This window comes from Mustela nigripes, chromosome 2 (assembly GCF_022355385.1).
Source record: "Mustela nigripes isolate SB6536 chromosome 2, MUSNIG.SB6536, whole genome shotgun sequence".
Lineage (NCBI taxonomy): Eukaryota > Metazoa > Chordata > Mammalia > Carnivora > Mustelidae > Mustela > Mustela nigripes.
Window position 1 is genome coordinate 190,833,460 of NC_081558.1, and position 20,246 is coordinate 190,853,705.

At 38.3% G+C, this 20,246-nt stretch overlaps 1 protein-coding gene across 1 annotated transcript in view; it reads right to left on the reverse strand.

Moving 5' to 3' along the window:
- SAMSN1 (SAM domain, SH3 domain and nuclear localization signals 1) overlaps positions 1 to 20,246 on the reverse strand; it is a 140,389-nt gene that overhangs the window by 7,741 nt on the left and 112,402 nt on the right. Inside the window, 5 exon segments of the mRNA XM_059388378.1 lie at positions 4,554 to 4,704; positions 6,624 to 6,830; positions 10,059 to 10,210; positions 12,659 to 12,788; positions 17,210 to 17,359. Of these exon segments, the coding sequence (XP_059244361.1) occupies positions 4,554 to 4,704; positions 6,624 to 6,830; positions 10,059 to 10,210; positions 12,659 to 12,788; positions 17,210 to 17,359 (790 nt within the window).

The window sequence follows — 20,246 nt, forward strand, 5'->3', positions numbered from 1 at the left end:
GCAGGCAGGAAGGCACAACTGGGGATAGTTGAGCAAGCGGAGCTGCTGTGACCACAGCTGGTGCCAACAGCCTGGCACACAGGCCGCCCGTCCCCCCTCCTCTTCACTGAGCGCCGCAAACAAAGGTTGCAGCTCCCTCAAATACGTGATCCGTGGCTTCTAGGACAGTTTGCTCCTTCAGTTACTAAGTTTTTCTTTTTTCCCCCTCCGATTTAAAATTTAATTATTCTTGTGCTTCGATGGAGAACAAGATATTTCCATCACACGTTTTCCCTGAGGACAACAGCACGCATTCTCATAGACACACTTTTAAGACACATCAAAGTGCCTCTAAATGTGGGAAAAGAGGAAAGAGTTCAGAATAAAGAGAAAATATTTACTATTAATAGCAGTTAACTCTCTGATTATTCTCAAGAAGCATTTATTAGCAAGGCAAAGGTGTCCCGAAGGTTGTGTTTATGAACAACACACGCACGAACACACACAGACACACCACACATTCTCTTTTCTTACTGGGAATCTTTAATCAAACGATTTTAAAATTGTTTAAAATTCACAAATCATTTTAAAATTCAGGTGATAAATAGAGAAAGCCTAACGTGCACCAAATAAATAGATTCTGCTCTTTTGCTCCTTCAAAAGCTGAGTGTCACCCCAATTTTTCTTCTCCGTGTAGCCTCATCTAGATTCCCAGCTGGGGAAGCCTGTGACCTAATTCTGCTCTCTTCTAAGGCAACACGGGAGCAAGTTCAGCAAGTTCAAGTTTAGGTATTGGCCTTGGCGGGATTGCAGAACCCCAAAGTCCTTATCCTCCTCCAGAGGTAATCCTGTAATCAGGGCTAACACCACTCACCAGCACTTCTATCAGCTTCTAGGAGAAACAACTTGACCTCCTGTCAAGCTGTGGCCTAAAAAGTTTAATCCAGTTTTCGTGTTCAAGGTCAGAGTGGGTACAATGCTATCTGTTGTGGCCTAAGAGAAAAGGAAAGTTGCTTGCCCTAAGTAGTAGGTTTCTGTTTTGGTCCCTGTCCCACTCCCCCCACCCTCTTGGTCCCTCCAGATATATTAAAGGCTCACCTGGGGCTTGCAGTTTTTCCTCCATTATGTCAAAGTTTTAACTCTTGCCTGGCAAACAGGTGTCCACTCTCCTCAATTTTTATACTGGAGGGTTGGTAAAGCAAAACTTTCCAGTTCCCAATCTAAGAGGCACTGAAGCTTTAAACTAGGAATTTATGGATCTTCCCCAAACTATCTTCAATGATCAAGATCAAATGTATACATAAAAATCCTGGCCAATTTGCATGCTCCATTCTTAATACACATACACATACACACCACAAAACTATTTTTAACCCATGACTGTGACATGCATTTGTTTTTAATAATATCTTAGTTTTATATAACCATATATTCAAGGTCTTTATCATTCAAGGTACATGAAGGTTGTGCATTTAATCTTGAGCATGGTTGTAGGAGATATGATTCACAGAGTAGAGAATAGATAAAAATAAGCATGCATGGCAGCAGCATGGGGCCAAATCATCAGAACTCACCATCTTATCAACAAATAGAAGTCATTCTTCTTTATTTCTTGAGCAAAGCAGTTTCATATAAGATAAATAGCTTTCAGTCAGGATAGCCTAACATGCAATATGCATCTTTTTGACATGTATATTCTAATACTACTTTAGACCGTAAGATGAAAATAAGAAAAATCTCAGGGTTGTGTGTTGACAAGGAACGCTGGTTGCATCGGCATTTTCTTCTATTTTTCATCCCCTAGCATTGGGCTCAGTGTGTGTCCATGTGTACATTACGGGCTATTGCTAAATGATCAACATTTAGTGACCTTCAAATACCATTTTCCAATGTCTTATGAGGGAAATAATTCGGGGGACTCGTACTTTTTTATATCGCGCTTTGGAGATACTGTGTTTTGTTTCCAGGGTACAGTAGAGTGTGTTTTTAATAGATGTGGGGGCCTGGGTTTAGACTTGTGACCTTGAGAATGCTACTTAGCTACTCTGGTTTTGGTTTCCCCATCTTGGGTCAGATGGTTTTTCGAACTGCACCTCGCTCTCATATATGTTCTTATGTATACGTCATTATTTTTTCACTAACATAGAAAGGAGAGGGGGGATGAGGGAGGGGGAATGAAGAAATTCAGTGGACACCACACATGGACCCAGCCTCCGGCCCTGGACCGATCTTCCCACTGTGGGTCCAGACTGAGCACTCTTTTCATGGCTAAAATCCTCTCACCCAGGCTCTCTGGCCCTTCCTATCCACCAGCCCTGTTGCAATGCAGCCATAGTTGTCTTGAACCTTGCAGGCAGTAATGTTGTTGCAAGGTTTCTGTTTTCACTTACGTATGAACTTCCACTTGCTGAGATGGAAAACTGAACTGAAGCTCCTGAGAAAGCTGGCACAGTAGAAAACTTCAATTTTCAGATATTCATTGTTCTTTCTATATTTGCCAGTTTGCATGTGTGGAAGAAAGAACTTGGATTTTTATAGCAGACTGCCTCTGATTAAAACTTCAGCTCTGCTACTTAGCTAGCTGTTTTTGGCCTCTTTGAAATTCATCTCTGAAATGTTTTCTCATCTGTGAAATGGACAAAATCCCTCTATTGATGGTATTATCGAAGAAAAGCAATGTCTTTACAAGTGCTCGAAAAATACCCCTTGATCTCCCTCCACTTCAACATCAAATTATTCTGGAGGGTCTTGACAATGATACTGCACATTACCAATTCCAAGAAATCTACAGGATCTGTTTCTTAGCCTGACACAACTTAGTGTGGAACCACATTTTGAAACGACAAGATGTGAAAGACACCGCCTCCTTTACCCCAGAGATTCTGCTACGTCAGTTTACACGGATCAGGACTGTTTGGCTTGTTCTTTTGAGGAAACTGGCTGCCTTCTTACGCGTGACCTTTGTCTGCCTCTGTGACCTCATGCCCCTTGCCTCTCCCCACAACATCAAAGAACGCCCGTGAACGCCTGGGCCTAAAATGGGGTAACTTCTGCAGGAGTCAAATTAGCCTTACGTGCGGAAGCTCTTTGGGAAGGACAAAGCTCTGTGCAAGCTCAAGACAGCAAGAATAAAGCGCGATGCGGTTTCCAAAAAAGTAAATTTATTCCTGCTAGATAAAAGGCCAGTGTAGAAACACGTGTTGTGTAACTATGCCCATTTTGGAGCATCTGAGACTGGATGTGGGAAAACCTACCGAGAGACAGTCAGGAGGCCTGGGTCCTAAATACAACTTTCCTCCTTGCTCTCCATCTGGGCTGTTATTTGTAGAAAGTAGAGTAGCATCACAAACACCAGTCCTGGCTCTCCACAATTCACTACCGTGTGTGAGCTTGGACGAGTCACTTATATCTCCATTTCTCATTATAAACACGGGACAGCGCTCTCTTAACCTGCCAAACCGTGGAGCACATTAAACAAGCTCATACATGTAAAGATCTTGGCTCAACGTTTGACTTGGAGAACAGGTTCCAAAAAGTAGTTAATGATTATGAGTAATATTATTTTTGAACGAGAAAGCTGGATGAGATGATCTGAGTTGTTTTTCTTCTTTAAAATTCCCTACATCCCGGGGCACCTGGGTGGCTCAATGGGTTAAGCCTCTGCCTTTGGCTCAGGTCATGATCTCAGGGTCTTGGGATCGAGTCCCGCATCGGGCTCTCTGCTCAGCGGGAAGCCTGCTTCCTCCTCTCTCTCTGCCTGCCTCTCTGCCTACTTGTGATCTCTCTCTGTCAAATAAATAAATAAATTCTTTAAAAAAAAAAAAAAAGTCCCTACATTCCTCTTTCTTCCTTACAAAATATTCCTTGAGGAGTTTGGTACGTCCTGAGCTCAGGGTTTCAGAAGCCGGACCAGATTCAGGGAGAAGAGTGTTCAGATTGGGCAATGGTAGTGCCAAAAGCTATCCTTTCTTTACAGACCCAGTTGGTAAGTGAATGTGCACGCATTACTCTACCTTCAGTTCATACTTAAAAACACAGAGAACCATCTCAGATAATAAAAGTGAGTGCTGAATATTTTTGCAAGCTATTATAACGTTTTGAAAGCATACTATAAACACATACAAGATGTGACTATATGGTAATGAAATGAATTTTCCTGTGTGGGGCGAAGGCTCATTAGCTAGAGCCATGCTCGGCACTGTTCTACAAAAGCTGCATATGACATTTCTCACTAATGGCTCATGCTGTCACTAAATATTTGTCTCTAAGTCCCTCAGTCTTTGGGAATGCAGACATCCTCTTGTGGATAAATTAATACCTCTGCAGACTCTAAATGAGATGCCCAGAGAAGTCTCTCCATTTTCTGAGTCCAGGAAGGGAAAAAAGTCCTCTTCCTAATTATAGACTTGACCAGAGTTGTTGTTTCCAAATAAGTAAGAAAATACTTATTTTATGGAAAAGAATGCTGGATAGGATTCTCCGTAAACAATACTGGGGCTTTGTTTTTAATAATTTTCCTATTTACATTGAACTGCGATTTTCAGCTAAGAAGAAAAGTAGGGGTGCACACTTACTTTCTTCATCAAGGAGATTTTCAGCAGCTGATAGTAATCTCATCCTGTCTTCCGGGTTTTTAATATTTAATTCAATGAGATGACTCTCTTTTATATCTTTTAAATCTTCTAGGGTCTCATAACCGTTGAGTAAAAGTGTTGAGGTATATTCCTATGGGGGAGAAAAATATGTATAATATAAACTAGTCAGATTCAAATATTTTATTTTGAGTTCTCTTTAGGTTTAAAGAAAGTGTACAAGTGCATATGGACACCGAAGGCACCGACAGAACTTTTGCTTAACTTTATTTTACTCTGTGCTAGTTCTCCACATATGAACTCTAGGGCATTTAAAAGAGTATGCTGGAGAATTGCCACCTTCTGGAAGGACAAATGTAAAGAAGAAATAATTACCTTAAGCCGTGCAGTGCTAAATCATGGATCAATTAAAGAGCGGAATCATTCATCCCACTTGGCATTTCTTCACTTCTCAAACAGCTCAATCGACAAAGCTAGCGTGTCCTTACGTCTATCAATAAAATGCTTCTAAAAGAGTAATTGTAGTAATATTTCTGAATCTACATCTTTTCTTGTTTGCTGGCTTGCAAAAATAATTTACCCCCACTAATGTCTTGGGAAAGTTTAAAAAATGAATTTGAAACAGGCACAGAACAATAGACTTAGCATTTGGTGAATGTCATTATATAAACCTAAGGAATTCCAGACTTTCTATTTAATTAGAAGTTTTTATTAACCACTATGGTTATAAAAGCACTGTGGTTGGGAAAAATATTTTCCCTAAAGTTTTCTCTTCTCAGCATGTATAGTTTGTCCATCATTTGCATCAATATGTATTAATTTAAAATTCACAGGCTTCTGATTTCTGAGTCTGTACGTTATTTATGTAACCTCTGTTCTCTCTAACAGAATAAAAATGCAAAGGGAAGTTGAATGCTCTACAACTTCCTCAAAACTTCCTTCCATTTTACTTGATCATCATTTCAATACCCTTAGTTTTAAGTAATCAGGAATAACTGCCAGCCCTTTTACTACCCCACCCCGCCCCCCGCCCCGCCAAATCTAAGTGAGAAAGAGAGAGAAAGAAAAAGTACCACTTCTTTTAAAAATGATGTCTCTTAGGAGAATTAGAATTAGAACCGAGAAACCAAAGTCCCCATTCTGACATAACCATTTGATTATGGGTTCTTGAGTAAGTTATTTCACTTCCTTAGACCTTGGTTTTCTCATAGGGCACAGAACACACAAAAAGAAGAAGCAGGTTTGAAACTTGTACTTCATCCAAGAAGTACCCCATCTGGGGTGGGGGCACCAAAAGTAATATAGGAAGGCCTAGGTCGTGTGTCGAGTATAACTAGATAATTCAGGAGAAACAATTAAGGGAAGTTTAATTGGTTATTGCCTTGATGAGTTTTGAAAACTCTCAAAGTACTGCTGCATTAATATTAGAAATGGATTGCGAAACAGTAAATTGAGTGAGGCTAGGTAAATTGCATGTACACACCATTGAACAAGGTAGATATTTCATAAAAATTTTGCTAATATAACAAGAAAATAATTGGATTATAAATACAGACAACACAATTTCCTTAACATAATCATCATGGGGACTTAATGACCACTATTTCCTAACAAATTGCTTTTGAAACAATTATATTTAGTTATCTTCTCTTGACTTGCTTTTGATCTTTGCCCTACAGAAAATGTAATTTTCTTTCCATATTTTCCTTTCAATTCTCTGGATTTTTACCTTTACTCTAATACTCTCTGTATCATTCTCATTTACATGTTTTCTCTGGACCTCTTATTCCCCTAGGTATTTCTCATTTTTCACAGTACTTTCTCAACATTAATCTCTACTGTCACTGCTAAGTACCATTAGAGTTTAGTCCAAAAGAGGTTATATCAAGACCTGTCCTTGTGTAATAAAAGTAATAAAGGAGAAATAAGAAGTCTTCTTGGAAAGCAGATTTTCCTTTGCTGTAAGCCCTATATTTTTTTAACACTGATCCTTTCTTCTTATTTATCCCATCCAGATGCCACCAGAATCAAATAGGTCACAGGTTTGCTAACCTGAAGGTGAATCTTCTCTAGGAACTCCTGCAGAGTCTTGGGTTTTTCCTTTCCGGTCTTTCGGTGTGCCTTTATTTTCTTGGGGGCTGCTTCCTCTTCAGAGATGACATCCACATAAATAAATTTGAAGTTTCCCACCTTATTGTTCAACATCCCTGTCCACATCCCCATTGGCGTTTTGCAGATAATGTCTATGATGTCTCCTTTCTAAAGACAAAGAAATATACCAATCAGTTTACAGAGAACTTTGTTGCTATGACAATTAGTAGAAAGAATGGAATCACAGAAATTCAAATAATGAGGGAATATGATAAGGGAAGTCACTGATAGCAGAAATAAATCTAAGAGAAAATTTACTTTAAAAGTTCAAGGGAATTATTTGCTAGTAATAACGAAGAGCACTTCAACAAGTTTGAAGAAAAGGTCCTACATACATTCGATGACATCCTTATGGTTATGGTATATCAATTTCTGAACTTGTAATTGTACAGCACAATGGAATTTACAAAGTACTTTTGCATATAGAGAATCATTTAATGCCCATGACACATTACTTAGGTACATATACAAGGTATCTTTATAATTCTAACTACTATAGAATAGGAATGTAACATTAAATAACTTCCCAGAGCAACTGGTAATCAGTTGTCTGAACTAAAAAATGTTGCTCTCTTCATTCATCTTGTCAAAGCAATAGACGGATAGCAAAGCTCAAGCCATCATTCCTGGAGGGGTTCCCACATGGGGAAGGGAAAGAAAAAGAAGTCTATCTCTGTCCACGATTCTAGTTCATCTGAAAAACTTATGTACAGTAAAAAAGAAACCATCTAAAGTATTGCATTCCTCTAAAATAACAAAACTGGGCGCCTGGGTGGCTCAGTGGGTTAAAACCTCTGCCTTCAGCTCAGGTCATGATCTCAGGGTCCTGGGATCGAGCCCCACATCGGGCTCTCTGCTCAGCGGGGAGCCTGCTTCCTCCTCTCTCTCTGCCTACCTGTGATCTCTGTCTGTCAAATAAATAAATAAAATCTTTAAAAAAATAAAATAAAATAGCAAAACTATTAGACCTTCATACATCTAAATATGTAACAAAAGTATGTGTGTGTGCACCAAGGACAAATTATGCTACTGAATTATTTTAGAGAAGATAATACTTAGTCTGAGCTTCACAACAATGTTTGGGTCGCAGGATGAATGAAGCACATTAGGATGGACAAACCAGTTGGTCTTTTTCTTTCTTCACATCTAAGACTCTAATTGGCTATAGGCTGCCAGTTACTGGCAAGAGTAAAAAAACCCCGCAGTACTTCTTTGTAAAGAAAATTGATTTCTACCCAAATAACAGTCATATTTCCTCCTTTGAGACTTAATAATTTCTACCCCAGAGAGAACATTATAGATTCTGATATTGTTGCCTTTTCAGGGGACTACCCTCAAATAAACAAAACATTAAGTCGGCTACTAAAAATGTTTTTTCCTCACTTTCTACGAATGTGTATTCTTCCAACTAAAACACACAATGTATTTTTAATAGTAGGATTCAGTGTGATTAAAAGATTTGATCTTTCTGATTTGTGATCATCTGCCTGTCTGACCCTATAAGCTATTCGTCTAGTTCTTCCTGCCTTTAACTGTGGAGAGTTGCATCTGGGCTGGGTGGGATCCGCTTAGCAGACCTAGAAAATCCCCAGAAGCTCTAGGGGAAGTTTCTAAGCATAGGATCTCTCTGCTGCATCCTTCCTATTATCCTCTAAACTTTTAAAAAAAGTATACATTCCAGGAAAGCCCACAGGTCACCAGCGAAGACCCAATTTCATTGCGGATAAGACCCTTGATATAAACAATGGCATTCAATCCCCAGTGGTAACTGTGGGATTCTTATTGTGTCCCACAAGAGCTCTACACATATCACCTTAGGCACCCCAAGCGGTGGGGCACTGGCATGGTATTATAGGAAAGGTGAAAAGCTCTCCCGAGCCTAAATGTGTTCAATTTATTCCCTTCTACACCCTCCCCCAACAGTGGTTACTAGGATGCAAATGTTCCTTCCCCAAGACTTAAACTTAGATTTCAAAGCATTCATAGAAATGACTAAGGAGCTAACTATGGAAAATAACGTTTTCCTCATTCTCCCGCTGAGCTTAGTCTGATTTGTTACAAAAGAAGGGATAAAGAGAAGAGCAGAGTCTCTTGAATGTTAAATAATAACATCAGTGCTTCATAACTTGTCATAATTACTGGTTAACATTGGCTTGGTGATGATAGTAGAGAAAAGTCATAATTTCTGTCCCTTTAGCTATACCAGTTTGTATTACTAAAAGGAAGAATTTAACATGTATAAAATACTTCACCACCAAACCTTCTAGTTATATGATTGCAACAGCACATCCCCTCTTGTGTGAGTAGGACTTGAAAACAATGGATTTCACACCCATGATTATGTTGTATTATATGGCACAAGGGACTGTGCAGATGTAATTAATGTCCCAAATTAGTTAATTTTGTAATTAAGAGGGAGATTATCTGGGTGTTTCTGACTTTATTAGGTAGGAGCTCTTAAAAAAAAAAAAGAGCTTTGAAACATGAGTGAACTTTTGTAGAGAGGACCATGGCTGGCCACCTCCAGGGTCCAAGAGTGGCTCCCAGGCAACATCTGGCAAGAAAGCAGGAGCCTCCGTCCTACAACTTCAAGCAACTGAATTCTGCCAATAGTTTTGAGTTTGGAAGAGGACCCTGAGCCCCAGATAAGTTTACGGCCCCAGCTGTCACCTTGATTTTAGCCCCGTGAGACCTTAAGCAGGGAATGCAGCTGGGCCATGACTCAATGTTTGACCTAGAGAACTGTGCGGTAATGCATTTGTGTTGTTTAAAGTCCCTGAGATTGTGGAAATTTGTTACACGGCAATAGAAAACGAATATAGAGAATCAGAGGTAAGAAGAGGGAATTCAGGAGGGAATATCACTGGGAGAAAGATGTCTGGTTATTCAAAACCCCCAACTTAAGTACTGAAGTTGCCCAGCCAAGGGTGGTTCCCAAGGGAGTTGCTGTGAGGGGCTCTTGCCTGACAGCGCCATCTTTTCTCTCTCTCCTTCTAATCCAGGAAGTAGCAGGCAGAGCTGGGCACCTCCAGTAACCTGTGAGGCTTCTGGTTTTCAGAAAAATGTAGACAATTTCTTCTCCCCAGACAGGCTCAGAATCTGCATTATCTACATAACAGCAACTCGTGCTATAGCCTCAACACACCAATTCCCCTAGTCCACCTCCAGTGTTTTGTTTATATTCTTGCACAGTAACCCATTCCTGCGTTCTAGTGCTGGGGAGAACACACTCACCGCCCACCCCCCACCCCGTTCCCACTGCTTGCACTTCCTGACACAGACCATGCAACCAGTGCTAGGCAAACCAGACAGAATGCAGCTATGACATGCACACACCTTGATTTTGAGGGAGTCAGTGTCATAGGGGCTTGGTGTAAAATCAGTATGTACTCTGGCTCGGCCACAGAATGGTCCAGAGTAGGGGCCATCATCATCAAGTCGAAAGCTATCCCGGTTACTCGTACCGTCTGAACAGCTTGTTATTCCACCTGATGAAAGCAAAGCAGAGGTTAACAGTTCTCACCGAAGGTTCGTAACATTCTGAACCATCATCTGGATAGAGCTAAGTGGGGATCATGTTGAAGCACTGGACACCAACCTTTTGAGGGAGTTCTAAATGATGGATTCCTATTTTTTTCTGACTCCCAGTCACTCTCCCTCAATGGCCTTTGTCCTCTGAGCCACTTCTGTACTTTCTCGAGCCAATCTGACCATTCCTTCCTCAACCACTAACCCAAACACCCTCTCACTTCAGTCTCTGTGATCTGACCCAGTAGCAAATTGTTTTGCTACTTGCTAAAGAGACAAATGATACAAACTTAACTCCTTGTGCAGGCCAGACAATTAATTTTGTACCTGTAAACAAAGACAAAAACCTATAGCAACAGTCTGATCCTTATGTACTACAGATCACAAATGGTCAAAGCATCAGACTACAGGGTTCCCTATTCTTATCACAATGTAGCTAGAACGCTCTCCCAAACATGCTATTATGTACCAAAAGCCATTTTGAAGCAACATCTCTATGCATAAAAGGTAGCACTTTTGCTTGTGTGAATTTGAAGCAAAGAGAAAGTGTGTTCCCGTGTCTATCCTTCCGTGTGGTTCTAAACTTTCTAAACTGGGCTTTTTAAATTACTCCGAATCCTTGTTCTCTGGTCCTTTTCCTTCTGAGTTTGAACCTCAAGGGAGAGAAAGAAGAGATTCCATTTCTTGCTGCCCGCAAGAGGCGGGGGTGGGGTAAGAATGGCTTCCAGCGGGAGTAGCTCCAGTTTCTCCAGCACTCTCACCACGCTCCCCTACTTCCACTTTCTCCTGCAGTGAGCCCTCTCCGTGCTCTGTTCAATGATGAAACAGTCCCGGCTTCTCTACTATTTAATCAAATAATTATGGAAACGAGGTAAAGAACCTTAACGTATTGAATACGAACCATTGTAAGAAGGGGTGAGTTGCGTGTAACCGCAACAATTAAGTTGCATATGACAACAGATAAGTGGGCCACTCTCTCCTTACACCTTCCTTCCATGCCTACCCCTGGCCTTGGCTGTTCATGGTATATCCCAGTTAATAAAATTCTACCCACATTCAGCATTACAACTTAGAATTTTAAAACTTCCAGCAGAAGTGAATACTAATGAAATCTGAATTTCACACATGCAAAAATATATCCTTCAAATGTTTCTACATTAGTTTTTTTTTTTTTTTTTCTCCTTTCTTCACAAAATAACTCTTCTTCAGCCAATAGGAAAAGTAGGAAGAGAATTCAGGATATCTGAAACATCTGGTATTTGCGATCTATCTTCAAGTAACAGAAGCAGTTGATTAAAAAGGAAATGGCAAATAAACCTTGCAAAAAAAGAAAACATTTAAAAGCCCTGAAAAGATCAGAGGAATGTACAACAGTGTATACATAAAAAAGTTAAAAGGCCCCCTGCGGTATCAGTAGTTTCTTCCAGATAGCAGGATATGTGACTAAAACCTGAATGACTTCCTTCTTAGAAACAATGGTTTTAGAAAATCCTTGTTGAACACATGCTGCTTCCTTCCTGTCACCTGACTGGCTATATTCCTTCTATTTAGTATTTACACAGTATTTCATTCTTGACTCCCTCATACTGGAGGGACCCCTAAAAAGTGAATGTGAGAAATGATGCATATGTCCCTCTCTTTTCAGAATACTTCAGGCAAAAGGGAACAGAAAGGAAGGACAAAAGTGAGAGGGGACAGGAGAGAGAAAAAACAAAGAGAAGAAAGAAAGGAAAGGAGGGAGGGAAGAGAGAAGGAAGGAAGGAAGAAGAAGGAGAAAAAAAGGAGGAATAAAGAGAAAAGGAAAGGAAGGAGGAAGGGGTGGATGGACCGAGAGACAGAGAACAGGATTTCATTTATCTGAATATGTCAAGTCATTTAAGATTTTGACTCAAGATAATGCTAGTTCTCCTAAGCAAACAATTTTATTTTAGGGATGCAGATTTAGTCACCCAAGATGATTTTTTTGAGGCATATCCCCAAGAGCCCTGCCAACTACAGTGTTAGAAGTTTCAAAATAATACATAATTCTATCAAATATCTTGTGTATCATTTGAAACAACAGCAACTCTACGGATTCAGCAATCCTACATTTTCACTATTTTTTTTTATCAAGTATCTGGAAACTTTTTGCTAATTTGAAAGCCCCAGAGAAGCAAATCTGTTGTTGGTTTCCATTTGAATTTCTTTTTTCTTTTTTAATTGTTTTTAAAATGTTAATTCCGGTATTATTAACATAGTGTTATGTCAGGTTCAAGTGTTCAGTATAGTGATTCAACCCTTCAGTGCATTACACGGTGTGGATCATGGTAAGTGCACTCTTTAATCCCCCTCACGGATATCCCCCATCTCCCAACCCACTTAACTCAACCCTCCCAGTTACGATTTCGTCCCTTATTCTGTAGGCTTACTTGATGAACTCTGCCCACTGTAGAGACTATCCATGGAGTCACTGGCTTTGAGGGAGACCTTCTCTGTGTGAGATCCAATCACTGGGTCACTGTTCCGATATGGGAGAGTAGTCTCTCCATCCTCCTCATCCTTCAGAAAAAACATATCAGAGGTTAAGTGCAGAGAACTGATTTCCATGGAGATATTCACTGTGTGCATTGATTTAACAAACAAGACATATTTTAGCAATAAAATACTCAGGATTCCATCAGCATAAAATATGAGAGTCATTAATCTTTAGTTCAATTTCTAGCAAAACACGTTATACTTGGAAAAATTTTTTAGACGAAACATTCCACATTATGGAATTCAAGTGAAATCATCATAATTCATTTTATAAGTTAGGATGAATATTATATTGATACTACTTAATCAGAAGTGTTAGATTTATTAATATCTTTATCTGTTGAAGCATTTTCATTTCTTCATGTTCTCCTTATCATCTATTTACCACCATTACTAATCCTTTGAGATCTGATATTACAAGTTTAAATTCTGCATCGTTGTTTCATGTCAGTTATTTGCACCTTACCAGATCACCAGATATGAATAAAACATGCACATTTTGCAATTCTAACGCAAAGCTTATCTAAGAAGCTTTACAAATCTCATACCAAGCTTGCACACCTAGTCAAGTGAAAAGCAAATCCTGCATAAAATTAGGAAAGACAGACAATTTCAAAACAAATTACATCTGCTTGAAAACATCTCAGATGTCTTCCATATTTAGACAGTTTGGACAAAACCTATAAATTCCTTAATATTCATCAAAATGTAATTCAATATTCCTCATTTATGAGCATTTCTAAGCATTAATAAAACTTCAGAATACATACATGATATACACTCAGTTTGATTCTCTCCATTTATCCATTCCTTTATTCATTTGTTCAGTCATTCAACACAAGTTTAGAGAACACCTTGTAAGTACCTGACACTGTTTTGGGAACTGGGAATACCTTGGTAAACAAGACCACAAGGTCCCTGCTCTAATAAGATAAACATTTTAGTGTGTTATGGTGTGTGTATGTGTGTGTGTGTGTGTTAATGTTTGGAGATGTGTGTGTAAACAAATGTAAAAGGAAATTTCAGGGAACAAGTGCTATGAAGGAGATAAAACTGAGCGATGTGAGAGGATTAGCTGCTAGGATTAGGGTGGGGGGAAGGTTGGTTGATTTCGATGGAGTAGTCTCCAAAGACCTTCTCTATAGGGTAATATATGCTCTGACTTCTTGACTCTGAATTCTGACCTTAAGAAGTAACTTATAGGAAGAATTGGAGGCAGTTTTCCAAGCAAAAGGAATAGCAAGAACAAAATAACTCAGAATTAGCTTGGCTTATGAGTGGGAAGACCAAGTCAAGGTAGCTGGAGCTGAATGAGATCAAGGAGAGTGTTCTAAAATTAAAATGAGCTCAGAGGGGTGCTTGGGTGGCTCAGTTGGCTAAGCATCTGCCTTCAGCTTGGGTCGTGATCCTGGGGTCCTGGCATCGAGCCCCATATCAGGCTCCCTGCTCAGTGGGGAGCCTGCTTCTCCCTTTGCTGCTCCCCCTGCTTGTTCTATCTCTCTCTCTGTCAAATAAATAAATAAAATCTTTAAAAAAAAAAAAGAAAAAATATAAGCTCAGAGTAGACTGGAGCCGGATTAGTAAGAGCTTTATAGACCATGTGTGGTGGTCATGGAATGTGTCACTCAGATATTTTGCTGTGAGACACTTCTTTATGGACAGCCCCAGCTACTAATCCACCACTGTGCATGGAAGCCATGCTCTCTGCCAATGACTGAAACAGTGAGGGCACCATTTGAGTCCATTCTGGTGGGATATAGGGTTCCTCTAATGGAAAACTTTAGTTCAAGGACTATTTGCCAATCTGGCTAAAGCTTTCTTCTTCTCCTTTCCCAGGTGTCAAACTTGCACTGCTGTCAGAAGGCTTTCCCTATCCAGTTCTTTATCTATCCTTCACGTTAATTTTCCCCAATAATCTTTGGTGTATCCTTTGCTTTCTTAGGATCTGTTTCTCAGAGGACTGGAATGAACATTCTGTAGTAAGTGAAGGCATTGTGAAGGCACTGTAAAATTTTAAGCAAGGGGCATGATATGTTCTGAAATTCCACTTAAGATCTTTCCAGCTTCTGTGTGGAGAATGGTTATGGAGGAAAGGGTGGAAGAAAGATGACCAGTTAGGTGGTTATTATGGCAGTCTAGGCAAGAGAAGTTGTTTTTGGTTGGTTGGTTGATTGATCTAAAAGCAGGAATAGTTTACATAGAGCAATTATGGGTTCTAGATAAGATTTTGGAGTTTGAGCCAATAGAATATGCTGATGAATTGGTGTGAAACGTGAGAGAAAAAAGCAATTTGGAATGATTCTTAGGCTTTCCTCTTTCTTTACTTCCTTCCTTCCTACCCTCCTTCTTTTCATTCCTTTTCTTCTCTGTTCTATTCTTTCTTTTTCTCTTCTCTTCCTTCCTTCCTTGCATCTAGAGTTATGGCAATTGTTGTCTATTGCTACTGGGAAGACTAGACAAGAAACATGTGTTTTTGGTAGAGAGCATAGAGAATTAATAATTCAGTTTGGGATATACTGGGTTCCAGATAACTATTGTACATATAAGTGATGATAATGAATACACAACTGGTTGTTCAAGTACAATGGATAAGATATCATAGCTAGAGATGTAATTGCAAAAAACAAAGTGATGGGACTAGATGAGATCACTGAGGGGAAGAGTAGACTGAGTAGAGCATCTAGGAATAAGCCTTGGAAGGACTCAATGTTTAGAGACAAGAAAGAAGGCAAAGCCGAGAAAGGAAACTCTGAGGAAGAAAGCCAGAAGAATGCCCATTAAAGAAACCAGGAAAGAATGTTTCAAATGTACTGAAATCATCACTTGTGTCAAATACGTTGAAAAGTAAGGTAAGAAGTAAGAGAAGTGACCAGTAAATTCAGCAACACAGAGGTTAATACCAATTATGACTCCTGTTTTAATGAGTTATTGGGGATGGAAGTCCTAGTGGGTTAAAAAGTGAATGGACTAAGACTTACATATCAATGTAGCAGAATTGAGAGTCAGAAATAAACCCATGTATTTATGACCCATATAATTATGACCATGTACTTATTATTAATTGATTTTCAGCAAGGGTGCCAAGAAAAGACAATAGTAAAATAATTGACCTTTTAACAACTTTTTTGACAACTTGATATCCATATTCAAAAGAATGAAGATGGACTCCTACTATACTCCATAGAAAAATTAGTAGATCATACACCAAAATGTAAGAGTTACAACTGTGAACTCTTAGAAGAAAACACAGGAGTAAATCTTTGTGAATTGAGATTAAACAATAATTTTAAAACTGCAATATTAAAAGTTCAAATGACAAAAAATAGATAAATCAGGCTGCATCAAATTATAAACATCTGTGCTGCAAATGACACTATCAAAAAAGTGAAAATACAATCCACAGAATGGGAGAAAATATATCATATTGCAAATCATATATCTGATAGGTACTTGCATCCAGGATATATTTTTAAAAAGCTTAAAAGTCAGTAATAATAATAATAATAATAATAATAATAATAATAAAAACCCAAATAACCTAATTAAACAGTGGGCAAAAGGTTCGAGTAGACTTTTTTTTTTTTTTTTTTTTTTAATGACAGAGAGAGTGCAAGCACAAGCATGGAGAGCTGGAGGCAGAGGGAGAGAGAGAAGCGGGCTTCCTTGCTGAACAGGGAGCCAGTCCTACACAGGGCTCGATCCCAGGACTCTGGGATCATGACCTGAGCCACCCAGGTTCTCCTGAGTAAACATTTCTTTAAAGAAGATATACAAATGGTTCATAAGAACACAACAAGATTCTCAACATCATTAGTCATTAGGGAAGTGCAAATCAAAGCCGCATTGAAATTCACACCCACTAGGAATAGGAAGGCTAGCATCAAAAAGACAGTAATGGAAAAATTGGAGCCCTCACCCTTTGCTAGTGGGAATGTAAAATGATGCAACTGCTTTGGGAAGCAGGTTGCCAAGTTCTCAAAACATCAGATAGTTACCATATATCAGAGAGAAACAAGAGTATTTCCACACAAAAACTCCTAAATATTTATAGCAGCATTATTTACAATAGCCAGAAAGTGAAAACAACTCAAATGTCTATCAACTGATGAAAGGAAAAATAAAATACAGTTTATGTATAAAATGGAATATTATTTGGCAATAAAAAGAAATGAAGTACTGATGTTTGTTACAACATATGACATACCATTCTTCACATACTACATGTGTGATCTTTCTGAGCCTCCATTTCCTCTATTAACATAGGAGTAATAATGTTTTTTTTTTTTTTTTTCTATCTAGTTCCTGGGCACAATTATTGAGGGAGAAAGTAGACATTGAAGTCCTTCCTAAAGGACCAAGTAATTCTATGTCTAGAAGAATCTGTTGGCTAGTATAAGAAAAAAAAAATAATAGAAAAATACAAATGATTGGCAGAGTTCACTTACCTTTTCCTCAGAAAGGGCTTTGACGTACTTTTTGCCCACTTTTTTCTTCATTGTCCAGGAAATAACTCTCATTTTTTTCCCTAATCCTCCTCCATTATTTGAAGTTTTATTGTGTTCTCCACTTTCATTTATGGGTTCCCCTTCATATACCTAGTTAGAATTGTTTACAAAAGACAGAATAATAAAGCAATAAAAATCATTGTTCTGAAAACATTATTATAGTGAAGATTCCGAATTTGTGGGCTTCCTATGTATTGTGTATAGCAGCCTCCAAACTTCAATCTGGGTAGAATACGTATTTTTAGGGTTGTCCAAGCCTGGTGCCATGTGTTGCAAACTTGGAAAATAAAACTTCTGATGTTGAAGGACCTGAGCTTCATATCTATAAATTTTTGAGAGAATTTTAGTTATTCTTTAAATAGCTGTACAGTAGAGCCACTTTTCCCATTAAAAAAAAAAAGACTTTATTTATTAATTAGAGAGAGACAGAGCTGGAGAGAGAGAAAAAGCAGGCTCCCCACTGAGCAGGGAGCCCAAAGTGTGAGTCCACCCCACGACTCTAGAATCATGACCTGAGCCGAAGGCAGACACTTAACCGTCTGAGCCACTCAGGCGCTCCAGTTTTCCCCATTTTTGGATGGGCAAAATAGAAATAAATCATAAGCATAATGAGTGATTAAGTCTACATAGATGGGAGATATTTTATTGGGGGCTTTAGAAAGGCTATAGCATGTATTCATGCTGAAGGGGCATTAAAATATCCTCTTGATTCTTATATAAATTGAAATGGCCATTTTTAAAAAAGTTTTGGAGTTAAGTAAATCCATTGAGGAAGTGCAATGTTTTCTTCTTGCCGGTGAGTATCCCAAGCATATTTCCCACATTCTCAAGCAACAGTAATTATGAACATGGTCTAGCCATTAGTATAGAAATGGGCATGTAATTCACATGTAATGTATTCTAAGTATTTAACATTACCTGATACAAAGTTTGTTTGTTTGTTTGATTATTGCCTGCATCCCCCACGATAAGGTATGCTCCATGAGCTTAGAGATTTTATATTTTTTATTTATTCTGCATGTCTAGAACACTTCCAGGAATATCACTGACACTTGATTTTTTTTTTTTTTTGAATAAGCAAAACTTCTCATAGAAATTTGGAGTGATTTCTTTTTCTTAAAGGACTTACTTGGATTCTATATCCTTAATATCTTAGAATTTAAGAAAGGACTCTTAAGGGTCATCTAGGCTAGCATTGCCCACCATTCTTGATGGGTGGACAGACAGACATTTCCTGAATATAAAAAGAAAAAAAATTAGGGGAAACTTCTATTCAGTTAACTTGAATAATTTATTTTTATTGTTGTTATATTAAAGATTACTTATTTATTTTAGAGAAAGAGAGCATGCATGGGAGGACGGGGGGAGTCTCAAGCAGACTCCCCACAGGCCCAGCATGGACTCAGCCTCACAAACCTCAGATTGTGACATGAGTCGAAGTCAAGTCAGACGCTTAACTGACCGAACCACCCAGGCTCTCCTTGAATATTTCAATATGAAGGTTTAACCACATAGTTAACAAAATTATTAATCAACATTATTTTTTACTTCATATCTTATCCCAAATTGCCTATGATAAATATGAAGGGACAGCTGATTTAAGTCCTCATTGAACTTTATTCATTTCTACATTTAAGGTTATAAAAGGCAAAGATTCTTTGCTTAATTCAAAAGCCCTGAATAAAATATAACTTGGAAACCCTTTAAATGTTTAAAGTTAGCCTTTTTCTTCTCTCTTCTCTCTATTTAAGCTCTATCTTCCCTGTAAAATTATAAACTAAATCCCCCTGAAAAGAAAGTATATTATTTTATTATAATCTGTGTTAAATTACCATTGCCTAAGCTTCAAAAACGTATCACAAATATTTTTTAAAAGATTTTTATTTATTTATTTGACAGAGACAAAGAGAACAAGGCGGGGGTGGTGGGTGGGCACGTAGAGGCAGACGGAGAAACAGGCTCCCCACTGAGCAGGGAGCCCAATGCGGGAATGGATCCCAGGTCTCTGGGATCGTGACCTGAGTTAAAGGCAGAGGCTTAACCAACTGAGCCACCCAGGTGCCCCGTATCACAAATATTTTATATTTTAAGTTGCTCTATCATTTTTTACAGACATTTCAAAGAAACTACCTCAGCATATTTTCAACTTTCACATTTTTCTATTCTGTTCTCTTTCATAATCTGTCTCTCCCTCTATACTCTCGGCTTCATGAAGTAGGGATTTTCATCAATTATTACAACAGTAATTTCTGAGTGCCTCATGGAAACCCTGTCATAGAGTAGGTCCTCAAGAAATACTAGTTGGATGAATGAATGATGCATTGCTGAAAAATGTGTGAACTATCTTTTCAGGTTCGCTGAATTCTTTCACAAATTACTAAGCCACCATTACTAATAAAGGAGCCTGAGCGAACCTGAGCTACTTTTACAGGTTAAGCCTGAATTATAAACTAAATAACAGATTCTACTGTGTAGAATCTACAAACTATATGTGATTATGGAAAGGTAAGGATTTATATAAGATGTTAATTGAAAATTATATAGGGTTTCTCACTATATACATATATTATCCTATTTAAAATGAAATAAATGTGGATAGACTATATAGCTATTTACAAGTTTAAACATGTGTATATAAATATGTAAATGGATAAAAGGGGATATAAATGATATGCATATGTATAAAAGGGGATGTATTATACACACACACATGTAAGTGTACTAATGGATGTATTTATAAAGTAATACTAGATGTCATTTTATTTTCATTTCTTTTGTTTAGAATAGCCATTACTGAAATACCAATATTTAAAAATATTATAGGTATATACACACAGGAATCTGAAAAGTATATTGAGAAATTATACCAGGAAAAATTCTTTATAAAAAATAAAACATATAATAATGAGAATGAATAATTAAGAAATACATGAGATCTAAAACCTATTGGTCTAAAATGTATCACATGTGGAGTTGC